An 11848-nucleotide genomic window follows, 5' to 3' on the forward strand; every position below is an offset into this window, starting at 1 on the left:
CTGTTTGGTTTGTTGTCATTTGGGGGTTTGACTCATGACCTAAAGGTCTATGTTACCAAGTCATGAAATTAAAAAAAGGTTTGACTTTGACAGCTTGACAGTAACAGTTTGGTTTGTTATTGTTTGCTTACTATAATTAATTATTATGGATATCGCAAATAAACTAGTAAGAAGTATGAAAAGAAGACGTAAATTTTATTTAAGACAATACTGTGATTTTCTACCTGCAAGTGAAGCAATAGTAATAAAAAGTAAAAACAAAACAAGCAAAGTTAACCTCAAAAAGGATGATACTGTTCAAAATAAAATCAAGAATATTTCCAAGGAATTTAGAGTTAATGAAGTTAACATACAAATGGTTTCTAAGAATATATATGAACAGTTATTTAAAAAAACCTCTAAAGCTGTAGATCCAAATATAATTCAAAGGTAATAAACTTTAGTAGTCCTATGTTCTTGAATAAAAATATTTGTGTCATTTTCTTTATATGCTCTTTAACTTTGATTAAAATTTTTGTACAACTAGGAAATTACTTAATATTTTAATTACTCTTTTAGGTAAGTTCCTAAAGCATTAAAAAAAATTACCCTAAATATCTACATTTTTCAGGTGCCAAGAGGATTTGTTAAAACATGGAATAAACTATAAAGATTACAGTAGCATACCAGATGTAGAATTAAAATTGCCTAAACTAGAAGGGAATGATATTGAGGAGCATTTCTATAATATTGGCGAAAGACTATGTGCTCCATATAGAACATTGTTAAATAAATTAGCAATATCTAAACTGCCTCCATTACCAAAGGTAAAATAAAGCTTACAATAGTAGCTAAGTAATAGTAAGTAAAGTTACTGCATCTATATATATCAAATATGGTTGTGAACAAAATTTAATAATATTTCTCTCTCTCTCTCTCTCTCTGTAATCTATGCTTTTGTTTTTTTTTTTATTTTAAATTTGTCATTATTGAGCATTAGCTGTCATTCTGTCAGATCTGTGATAATAGGTCAAGCTGTTCCTGAGATGACCTAAAAAAGCTGCTGCTAATAGACAGACAGACAAACGAAAATGTTAAAATTTTGGTTTTTATTGGAATGGAAACACACCTATGTACAAAATGTTACATTTTTTCAATATTACATATACACATTCAAAGATATGTGTGCAATCAACCAACCCGCACTTGGCCAGCATGGTTGACTATGGCCTAATCACCCTTAACTTAGGGTAGGCTCTGAGCCCCTGGGTGGGGACAGATAGTGAGCTGATGATGATGATGATGACATTCCGATTTTATGAATATGTATGGATGCACTTATTATGTGTATAACAAAATTAAAGTTCATAAATTTAAATTTTCAGAAATGGTCAAGAACAAAAGGTTGGTGTAAATATTCAACCACTGATCCTCCTGAGCCAGTACCATATCCACCTGACGATGCTCTGATATTTGATGTGGAGGTCCTCATGTCGGCAGGAAAAAGACCTACTTTGGCATGTGCTGTATCATCAGAGGCATGGTAAAATTCTCAAATAAAAATTATTATTGCTAAACATGAACTTGAACTGTCATAATACTTGGGGTAATAAATGTTATTGCCTCTGTTTTTCTTAATGATAACTATAACATAACACTCACGCTAGATAGAGAACATGGACCCACATTTCACACGGTCCGGATATATCTCTCTTCTATATTATGTTATAACTTAGTAAGTAGTCTGACTTCTTCCAGACTATGTTCTACATCAGTGCGTCATCAAGATAAATGCAGCCATTCTGGAGATACATTCTAAGAAATATCCATCCATCTAAACTTTAGCATTTATAATATTAGTAAGAAATTAGATAGTAAATAGTATTTATCCAGTTGAGTGACTGTCTGTTGGCCTTATTTATTTTTTTACTAACAACTAGTAATGATTTTGAAAACTTTTTATATTTCTAGGTATGGATGGGTTAGTACACGTGTCGCAAATGGGGATCCTCAAGAATATTTTGATAATGTGAACTACGAAGACTTAATACCATTGGAGACTGATGAATTAGAGTTAAATGTAAATAATCTAAATAAAGCGAGAATTGTAGTTGGTCATAATGTGTCATATGATAGAGCTAAAGTCAAAGAACAATATTGGCTTGAAAGAACGGGTGAGTAGATGTTGTTTGCACGAGATTAAAAAAAAACTTTATAAGTAGCCAGTGTGCTTTTCTAAATTGTTCTACATCTATTCCAAATTTAAACTAAATCTATGCACCTTGTAACAAACATCCATCCATCTAAACATTCGCATTTATAATGTTAGTAAGATTACTACATATTCAAAGAAATACAAAATCTATGATAAGCCCGCAAATTGTATCAGATAATTGTTTGGTTTTTTTATATTATAAGGTGGCAAATGAGCCAGCAGCCAAACGGTGAAGCGACTGCTGCCCATAGACATCCACAATTGTAGATGTGTGTGGGAATATTATAGGCTCCTTTTTTTAATTCTGCGCTAGTAAACAAGCAATCTGGTAAAGAGCGTCGGTGGCTCAGAGAGAGCGTCCTGGGTTCAAATCCTGCCATGTACCAATATGTTTTACATTTATCCCACGTTCCTACGGTGAGGAAAATATCGTGTGCATCACGAATCACCTGCACATATCTGGGCAGGAATTCCACCCGCACTAGGTTAGGGTGATTGACTATGGCCTAGTTCCTAACTTAGGGTAGGCTCCAAGCTAGTCCGTGGGGACGTATAGTGATCTGATGATGAAACGACTGCTTATTATGTTCCTAGGTGTACGTTTTATGGACACAATGTCGATGCACACGTGTGTCAGTGGTGTGACAAGCTACCAGAGAGCAGTGCTCAAAGCTAAGAACAAAGAACCCGACCCATCAGATGATACCTGGATAGATATAAGTTCGCTAAACAGTTTGACAGAGGTAAATAACATTTTGTTTTTATTAATAAGTTTTTTAATATCGATTAGCTCCATGTATTGAGTTTAAAAATAAAAAAATGTTTGCTCTTAATTAGATTAAAATTGTTGCTGCGACTCATTTCTTTTTAGGATGACTATTCTAAAACTTTACTAAAGTATTCAACGATACAAAAGACAATCTAAAAGATGGCAATGGCATTTTTTTGATATTTTATTTCGTGTCATAAAAATAAAAAAAAATTACAGGTGCATAATTTATATTGTGGCAAACCAGTAGACAAAGAAACCAGAGATATATTTGTCGATGGTACAATGGAGGACGTTCATGAGAACTTCCAGACTCTGATGGATTATTGTGCGCGTGACGTCATCGCAACACATAATGTACTCAACAAGTTACTGCCGATGTTTCTAGAAAGATTTCCACATCCAGTTACATTGGCTGGTATGCTGGAATTAGGTGAGTTTAAACAATAAATGCGAATGCATGGATGGATGGATGTTTGTTGGAAATCTCCAGCACGGCTGCATGGATTTTGATGAAATTTGACAAAGATGTAGACCACTCTTCCAGAAGAACACATAGGCTACTTAATTTTTTTAATCCAGCGCAGATGAAGTTGCCGACAAAAGCTGTAATATCATAAATGCGAAAGTTTGTATGGTCGATGGATGGATGGATGTTTGTTACATTTTAAAGACAGGTAGATAGTCTGGAATTTCACAGGCACAGGTTTTTTTTTATTTCACGCAGATGAAGAGCCGGTAATTTTTTTTTATAACAGAAGGGGGCAAACGATTATGTAATGATCGATTGCAAAGATTATAGATATGCTATTTCTCAAAAGAACTGGATCAATTTGCCTTGATCGGTTTCCAAATTACCTTTGGCATCGTGCCCTTAATCCAATTGTTTAGCGAGAGCTACTTAAGATGTTGAGTGAAGATCTTATATTAGTGTGATATAATATAAAATTAATATTGTAAGTTAATTTATAATTGGTAGAATAGTAGTGTAGAGAGAGTAGTTTAACAGTGGTAGAGCCCGCTTTAACATCTTCGCACGAATTGTCCCGGCTCGTCCGGTGAAATACCACGACCACACAGAAGGCAGGCGTCAAGTGGAAGCTATTCCGCGTTTCATCTGATGAGTGTGCGTCCCGGAGGCCTAATTTAGTCCTCTTTCCCTTCCCATCCTTTTTCTTGTGAAGGGTTGGGAAGTGGAAGTGGACTTTCCGGATGAGAGGATGCATGGAAAGAGAAAATATTTTCTTTCTGTGCATCCTCTCCTCCGTCGATTAAAGGTAGACAACGCATATGCAATTGCGTATGTCTATGGGCAACGGTCACTTCGCTATTTCAGTGATTTCAGATGGCCGCTCGCTCGTTTGCCACCTTGTGATATAAAAAAATAAAAAAAAAATTCTTATACATTTGTAATATAGGTACAGCATATCTCCCAGTAAATTCAAATTGGCAGCAATACATAGACTCATCGGATACAATGTTTGAAGATTTAAAACTCGAATCGCGTCAACTATTATCATTAAAAGCCGATGAAGCTTGTAAAATGATGATCAACGATGAATACAAGAAAGATCTCTGGATGTGGGATCAGGATTGGTCGACACAGAATATGAAATTAAAAAAACAAACAACTAAAAAGAAATATATACAAGAACCGAATATAGTAAAGAATGTTCCAGAAGAAAAAGAAACATTAGATAATTTTAATAATATTAAAATAACTAATATAGACGATGAATGGATAAATATTAAATATGATATGTCTAAAGTTGATATACTCTGTGATGATTATTTAAAAACAATAGAACATAAAAAATGTAATTCAAATCAGCCAGTTACAATAAAAATGGAGGATTTAACTAAAAAGTTTTCATATCTCTATGATATGGGGAAAATGTTGCCAGTAAAAAGACCGTATTTAGCCGGTTATCCTGCTTGGTATAGAAAATTGTGTACTAAACCAGGCAAAGATCCAGACTGGATACCTGGTGCTAATAGCATAACAACTAGTATGCAGGTAATTATAATAGAAAATTAAGCTATTTTTCATATATTTTTTAAATTAAGTACAACGCCATCTAGTTTCAATACTTTTTCGTATTTTTTTTAAACTACCTTCTCTTTCTAGATAACACCGAAATTGCTTCGTTTAACATGGGAAGGTTACCCCTTGCACCACATCCAGGGCGAGGGCTGGGGCTTCCTGGTGCCGTACAGCAGGCTGCAGGAGGAGGTGGAAGACCAACCAAGGTTGCCGTTGGAGAAGCTACTAGAAGCTTGTCCCCTGGTGCAGACGCCAAAGGAAGTGGATACAGAACTATATGTGCTGCCTAAGACAGTTGAGGTGAGGATCTAAAGATGAGTTTCCACTGATTAAAAAGCAGAGATAGAAAATTATGTTTTATCTATATACAATTAATAAAATTGGAATGTCTGTATGTAATATCAAAAAGAAAATTATATGTGTAGAGAACATACATCTATTTGCTTAACTTATTTAAAAAAAAACAAACATTAAAATTCTTGTCGGTCTGTGAGTCCGCGGTTTGTTCTTGATAACAACTTAAACTGCTCGTCTAATATTAGTATATATTTTTTTATCCCGCATAGACGAAGTCGCGGGCGACCGCTAGTTATAAAACAATGATGTCTAAATGCTGCGATTATGTTTGTGAAAACTTACAGTAAGGGATTGAATTTTAAACAGATATAAAGACGGCTAAACACTCACGTTTATTCATCCGGTGGCGGACCCGCGGCGGCGGCGGAATATACGTGATTGTTTCGCCGTCTTTATATCTGTTTATTATAATGTCCACGAAAGTTTGATAATTTAATAGATTCAATTTTGTTAAATTTGACCTCAAAGTGCCTTCAATTTGGTACTAACAATACAGCGAGTTACCATATAACGTTACTACTAAAAAAAAATATATATATATACAGGAGGATCTTAGTAGAAAAGCATATTATGCACGGAAGAAGTACGATGATAAAGCGGCAGCTAATCAGTATCACGGTCTTGGTGTCTGGTGCGGGATACAGATACAAGGTACGATGCTAAATGTCTCATAATCTTACTAATATTACTAGCTGTCGCCCGCGACTCCGTCTGCGCGGGATTATAAAATAGATGTTGTCCGATTCTCAGAGCTAGTCAATATGCTCACAAAATTTCATGAGAATCGGTCAAGCCGTTTCGGAGGAGTATGGGAACGAAAATTGTGACACGAGAGTTTTAGATATAAGATAAATGCGAATGTTTAGTTGGATGTAGAACATAGCCTTGGAAGAACACATAGGCAACTAGACATTACTAGTGAAAAAAGCTAAAGGCGTGAATGTCGCGCTTTCGTTACAAAGTCAAGTGTCAGATTAGTGAGGGGACATAAACGTTGACATTTTAATAAGGCTAGTGTTGTGCCGATACACCGGCACAGGGTCGGATTTTCTTCCTAACACTAATTAAGTTTTTTTTATAATCTTGCGCGGACAGAATCGCGGACAACAGCTAATACTGTATAAAAATAATTCAGTATGTATAATTTTAAGCATTATCGTAAAATCGATTTTTTTAATTATGGATGAAAATTCGATATCCTTATAAAAATAAAAATAAAAAAGTTGTTGTTGAAATTGTTAGGTTGCTGTCACTTCTTAAGATTGCCGCATAAAGACGGTCCAAAATACAAAGTGGGCAATCCTCTGGCCAAGGACTTTCTTAATATGTTCAGTCAGAACGTTCTCGCAGCTCAGGGGAATGAAGCTGAAAAGGTACGTGAATCTACAATATTAGTAATCGCTAACAAGTTTATTCACATATCTAGACTAACATGATACCTATCTTATATGCATGATTGAACAAATCTAAGGTCAAATTATATTGGTTTTTAATCTCCGAAACGTTTACTTTTGACATATTTTTTTTTTAACTAAGCACAGATTAAGATAAAAGTAAAACTATCTCCAAGACCAAAATGCAAGTTTTACACATATTGCCATCTCTATTTCGTCAAAGATAATGACAGGGATGAGGATATGTTTTATACAGAGATTATGGGCTCACATACCAACGATGAATGTTAAGTGAAACTAACCAATATATTAGTAAATACTGCATCCAAATCGATTAAGGTTTGTAGGTTCTATGTAAATTGGTTTTCTAGTTCTTAGTTCTTCTTGTATATTTTTCGTGTACAAAGTGACATATTTGTTTATAATATTAGTAAGATATAAATGTGTGTAGGTGTTAACTTTTGCGCGCATGATGTCATACTGGCGCAACAACCGCGAGCGCATCCGCGCGCAACAGCTCGTGTGGTTGCCCGCACGCAGACTGCCGCAGCGCATGCGCAACCATCGACAATACGGCGCTATTATACCACAAGTTGTCGTCTGCGGGACACTTACGAGACGGTTAGTTATAGAATATGTATTAACTGTCAGCTTATTTATGTCCCATCTTTTTCCTTAGTGATTAGGTCTCGACCACGCTGACCCAGTGCAAGATTCACACATATTTAAATTTCTTCTCAAATATGTACAGTTTGCAGGTTACATCACGATGTCTTCCTTCGATGTAAGAACGTCTGATAAATTTACTTATTGTTCAAACGAATGGTTACAAGAAATCAAATCTTGCGTGTTATTTCTTCCACAAATAAGGTTCATTTATAGCTTCTTATTCGAGAGTCAAAAATTACTATAGTTTTTGCGTGTATACTTATTTGATACGTATCCATTGCGCGTTGTGATGCAGTGCAAGCGAGCCGACATGGATGACGGCGAGCAATGCACACGCGGAGCGCATCGGCTCGGAATTGCGCGCTATGGTGCAAGCTCCGCCCGGGTACAATTTTGTAGGCGCTGATGTTGACTCACAGGTACGAGTGAGCCTAGCACGAAAATTTGCGTAAAGCGACGTATCGTCATCGTCTTTATGTCATGTGGTATGAGATTTTTTGCTAGACTTTATCGATAACAGCGCTATACAAATTTTGTCGATAACGATACGATGGCGCGTATCACAAATATTCATAATAGGTGCACAATAACGATTTTATCTATACAAATGCTCTGGGCTAGATTTCTATCGCGTTTCCTTCTTTTACTATAAAAGAGGGGGATAATAGTGTGTAATTCAAACTGTCGCTTCCTCTGACCTTTTTTATCACACAATTTTAACAGAATAACTGATAAAGGTCGCTATGCATGGAATTTTACTATACATTTTGAACATTGAATTCTAATCTATGTGATACTTTAGGAGTTATGGATCGCGGCATTGCTAGGCGATAGTACAATGGGCGTTTGTGGAGGCACGGCGTTTGGGTGGGCAGTGCTGGCGGGAGACAAGGCTCGCCGCACAGACCTGCACTCACTCACTGCAGCCGCTGCGGGTGTCAACAGGGACCACGCTAAAGTCATTAATTACGCCAGGATATATGGTCAGTGTATTCTAGTTTCCGCTGATGAAACATCATCAGCTCACTATATGTCACCAATGAGGGGCTCGTAGCCACCCTAAGTTAGGACTGACTAGGTCATTGTCAGCTAGCCCATTGCGGGTTGACTTCACACATATCTTTGAATTTCTTCGCAGATGTGTAGGTTGCTTTATAAATTCCTTACAAACATATCGGTACATGGCAGAATTGGAACCCAGGACTAGGTTACCAATTAAGTGCTTAACCCATGAGCCATCGACGGTCCATGGAATAGTGACGTTCAAAAATAACGGAATAGTAAAAGAGATAGCCTTTTATTCAGGCTGAGTAAAAGGCTATTTTATTTTATTTTTAAAAGAGATATCCTTATACTCTGCCTATCCCGTTTAGATCGTAAAATTAAGGTTTATGTTATAGGTGCGGGACAAAACTTCGCGGAGAGATTATTAAAACAATTCAACCCAACAATGACGATATCGGAAGCCAAGAGTAAAGCTGCGAAGATGTTCAGCTCTACCAAAGGTAAACGCGTCTATGTGTTGAAGAAGAAATATATGGAGGGCCTTATTGATGAAGATTTAGAGGGAAAGGTGAATTTTATTGTTTTTTTTTTCTTTTCAAATCGAACTTTGAAATATCAATTTTTATGTAATATAATCTGTGGACATACATAATTAGGTATTTTTAGATCACAATACAGATATTAGTAAATAAAAGGACTTGACTAGTCCAGTACAATGTTTATGTAAATCTAAAATGGTCGCCATTACAAAATGGCGGACGACATAGATTTGTAATTGTTTACATATTTATTAGTCATTCATCATCATGTTTTTTTAAAGTGAACTCATTTCAAATTTTGTTATTACAATTTGGATCTTATTATGTAGACAGTAGAGATGTCGGGGTATCAAGCGATGCGTCTTGCGAAACTAAGCGGTAAGAAGGTGGAGGACATGTTCGAGCGGCCCGTGTGGCTCGGCGGCACCGAGTCTGATATGTTTAACAAACTGGAAGAGATCGCTGGTGAGAAGAAACTTGTTATCTGTGATTTTAAAAAAGTATTAGATTTAAGTAAAAAAAAATTATTATATGTAAAATGTTTGGACATTGTCCCTTCTAGTATTTTTGTAGGTCTATGATAAGTATTATACGAGCGAAAACAAAGGTGCCACTGGATTAAAACTGGAAAAATGTAAACACACACTGCATACAATTCATTCCATTCAAGTTTTCCAGTCGTAATCCAGCGCTGATTGTAATCGCTGGATTGGAATAATGTAAGCTTGGCATTACAATTCATGATGAATTGTGTAGATTCGGAAGCGCCATCGACTGCGTTCCTGGAAGGTCGTCTGTCCCGTGCACTGGAGCAGGCGGGCGGGCGGTGGGCGGGCACGCGGCTCAACTGGGCGGTGCAGAGCGCGGCCGCTGACTTCCTGCATCTCATGCTCGTCTCTATGGCACATCTCGCACCAAATGCCAGGTTACAATCACTAAATTGCTTCTCGTAGTTAATAATCAATTTTTTTTGTTTTTTTTTGTGTCACTTTACTAAATGTGCACAAAGTTTGACTCAACAAACTACAGTGGTTTGCTGGAAAATATAGTTAAAATAACGATTTTAGAGTTTTTTATAGCAATTAGAAAAATCATGGATGTAACTTAAGATAATTGTAAAAGATTATTAAATATCTTAATTCATCTGAAATAGTGGGTCTTGTAAAATACAGTTTTTCCTTTTAGATTCTGCCTCAGTTTTCACGACGAAGTGCGATATTTAGTTCCTGAACATTTGAAGTACGAGACAGCGTTAGCTTTGCACATAACTAATCTCTTTACAAGGGCATTTTGTTCTCAACGGTAAGTTCGTACACAGAACACGACATAATAACATCTGAACTTAGTGAAATAACTTACTAAAATAGCTTTGATCTTTTGTTACCTAATTTAGTTTATAACACATAAAACATGGAAGTGTTACGTCAGTTTTTGTTATCCTGCACAGTCTATATAGAAAGATATTTTAATACCTTTTTTTATTTTAGTGTTGGAATTTACGATCTACCACAGTCGGTAGCTTTCTTTACTTCGGTAGAAGTGGATCAAGTTCTAAGAAAAGAGTGCAACCTCAGCTGCACAACGCCCTCTAACCCGCACGGCCTGAAGAAAGGCTATGGCATACCGAATGGCGAATCATTGACCATATTTGACGCTATTGAAAAGTGTAAATTAAATAAATAATTGCATTATTAAAGTGTCTTTCCTTTGAGCTCGTCACAACCATGTTTTAATGTGAGTGCGACCCGCATAATATTATTAAAACTCTTCATTTAATTTGCAAAACAAAGTTATAGACCTTTACATTATTTTTACGAATGCAATCTGTGTATCATCCATAGATAACCATAGACAACTAATCTACTATAAACAGACTTGTCCATAAAAAAGTAAAGATGTCAAAAACCAAAACGTCAAGTCGTAGTTGCTGTTTTGAGGTTAAATAAACAAAAACTTTTAAGTTTTAAACTTATTAAATACTTACTCATTTCTTATTGATTATTTAAATGATCGAAAATGTCTAAAGTAACAAAACGTAAACATGTGATGAACGAAGCTCTCTGGGACGATTATGAATTGCCAAAAGATAATCAAAGTATCGTCAAAGTTGTTAAGAGCAAAGGAAATAATCTGCATGAGGTATTCTTTGATTGTATTTACCAAGCTTAAAGCTATACTTTCAACCCACAAGTTTAAAAAAAAAACAAAATTATGAATGCCTTTGCTTGCTATTTTAAATTTATTACACATCATTTTATTTTAACATGCTCGTACTTATATTGTTTATTTTGATGCTTATTCGTACATTGTTATTGTTCAAAGAAGAATGTCATGATTTTTATAGTTTTCTTTGGACCATCTAAAAAATAACTGGTACTATTTATTTTACTGCTTTTAGATTACAACACCATCTGGTGAAGAATATTTAGTATCAATGCCTACAAAGTTCAGGAAAAATATATGGGTGAAGAGAGGTGATTACATCCTTGTTGAACCAATACTAGAGGGAGATAAAGTGAAAGCGGAAATTGTAAAAATAATGAACAAGGACTCTATTAAGTATTATAAAGAGAACAATGTGTGGCCTAAGGAGTTTGATGATGAAAAGAAGAAACAAGTGACAGTTGATGATGATGATTTGTTTGTGAACACAAACAGAGCATATGTACAGACATATCAAAGTGATAGTGACTCAAGTGACTCGGAAAGTGATAGTGATAATCAGAGTGATGATAGCAAGAAATAAAAATTATTTCCATAAACAATTTTATTTTATTTTGTCAATGGATAAAAATAGAAGCAGTAATCCACAACCCAGTAGGATTATAAGATTACCAAATTATTAAAAATGTCTCTTTTATTCAATTTTAATTAACT

The 11848-nt window shown here is 35.5% G+C and overlaps 2 protein-coding genes across 2 annotated transcripts; both read left to right on the forward strand.

Annotated features, from left to right (window-relative positions):
* The first annotated feature begins 99 nt into the window (after nt 1-99).
* Nucleotides 100-10667, forward strand: tam (DNA polymerase gamma, catalytic subunit tam). The gene is made up of 18 exons (XM_013316275.1): nt 100-429; nt 611-806; nt 1365-1522; nt 1951-2153; nt 2789-2937; nt 3183-3396; nt 4382-4980; nt 5092-5307; nt 5910-6015; nt 6607-6737; nt 7210-7379; nt 7723-7846; nt 8230-8410; nt 8828-9000; nt 9301-9436; nt 9728-9896; nt 10157-10273; nt 10459-10667. Exons 1-18 carry the CDS (start codon nt 146-148, stop codon nt 10652-10654), a joined length of 3522 nt encoding a protein of 1173 aa, XP_013171729.1. The 5' UTR covers nt 100-145; the 3' UTR covers nt 10655-10667.
* A 207-nt stretch (nt 10668-10874) lies between these two features.
* LOC106120663 (probable RNA-binding protein EIF1AD) lies at nt 10875-11793 on the forward strand. The gene is made up of 2 exons (XM_013316029.1): nt 10875-11110; nt 11370-11793. The coding sequence occupies exons 1-2, from the start codon at nt 10988-10990 to the stop codon at nt 11715-11717; spliced, it is 471 nt and encodes a 156-aa protein (XP_013171483.1). The 5' UTR covers nt 10875-10987; the 3' UTR covers nt 11718-11793.
* The last annotated feature ends 55 nt before the right edge of the window (nt 11794-11848 follow it).

The sequence above is a fragment of the Papilio xuthus genome, unplaced genomic scaffold, assembly GCF_000836235.2.
Source record: "Papilio xuthus unplaced genomic scaffold, Pxut_1.1 DF826949.1, whole genome shotgun sequence".
NCBI lineage: Eukaryota > Metazoa > Arthropoda > Insecta > Lepidoptera > Papilionidae > Papilio > Papilio xuthus.

What these genes read in the sequence shown, in the direction of transcription:
- LOC106120663 (XM_013316029.1), top strand. Translation starts at nt 10,988, where the DNA reads ATGTCTAAAGTAACAAAACGTAAACATGTGATGAACGAAGCTCTCTGG. An exon ending in AAGGAAATAATCTGCATGAG is followed by an intron (nt 11,111 to 11,369) that starts GTATTCTTTGAT and finishes TACTGCTTTTAG; the next exon opens with ATTACAACACCATCTGGTGA.
- tam (XM_013316275.1), top strand. Translation starts at nt 146, where the DNA reads ATGGATATCGCAAATAAACTAGTAAGAAGTATGAAAAGAAGACGTAAA. An exon ending in ATATTGGCTTGAAAGAACGG is followed by an intron (nt 2,154 to 2,788) that starts GTGAGTAGATGT and finishes TTATGTTCCTAG; the next exon opens with GTGTACGTTTTATGGACACA. An exon ending in ATGAAGATTTAGAGGGAAAG is followed by an intron (nt 9,001 to 9,300) that starts GTGAATTTTATT and finishes CTTATTATGTAG; the next exon opens with ACAGTAGAGATGTCGGGGTA.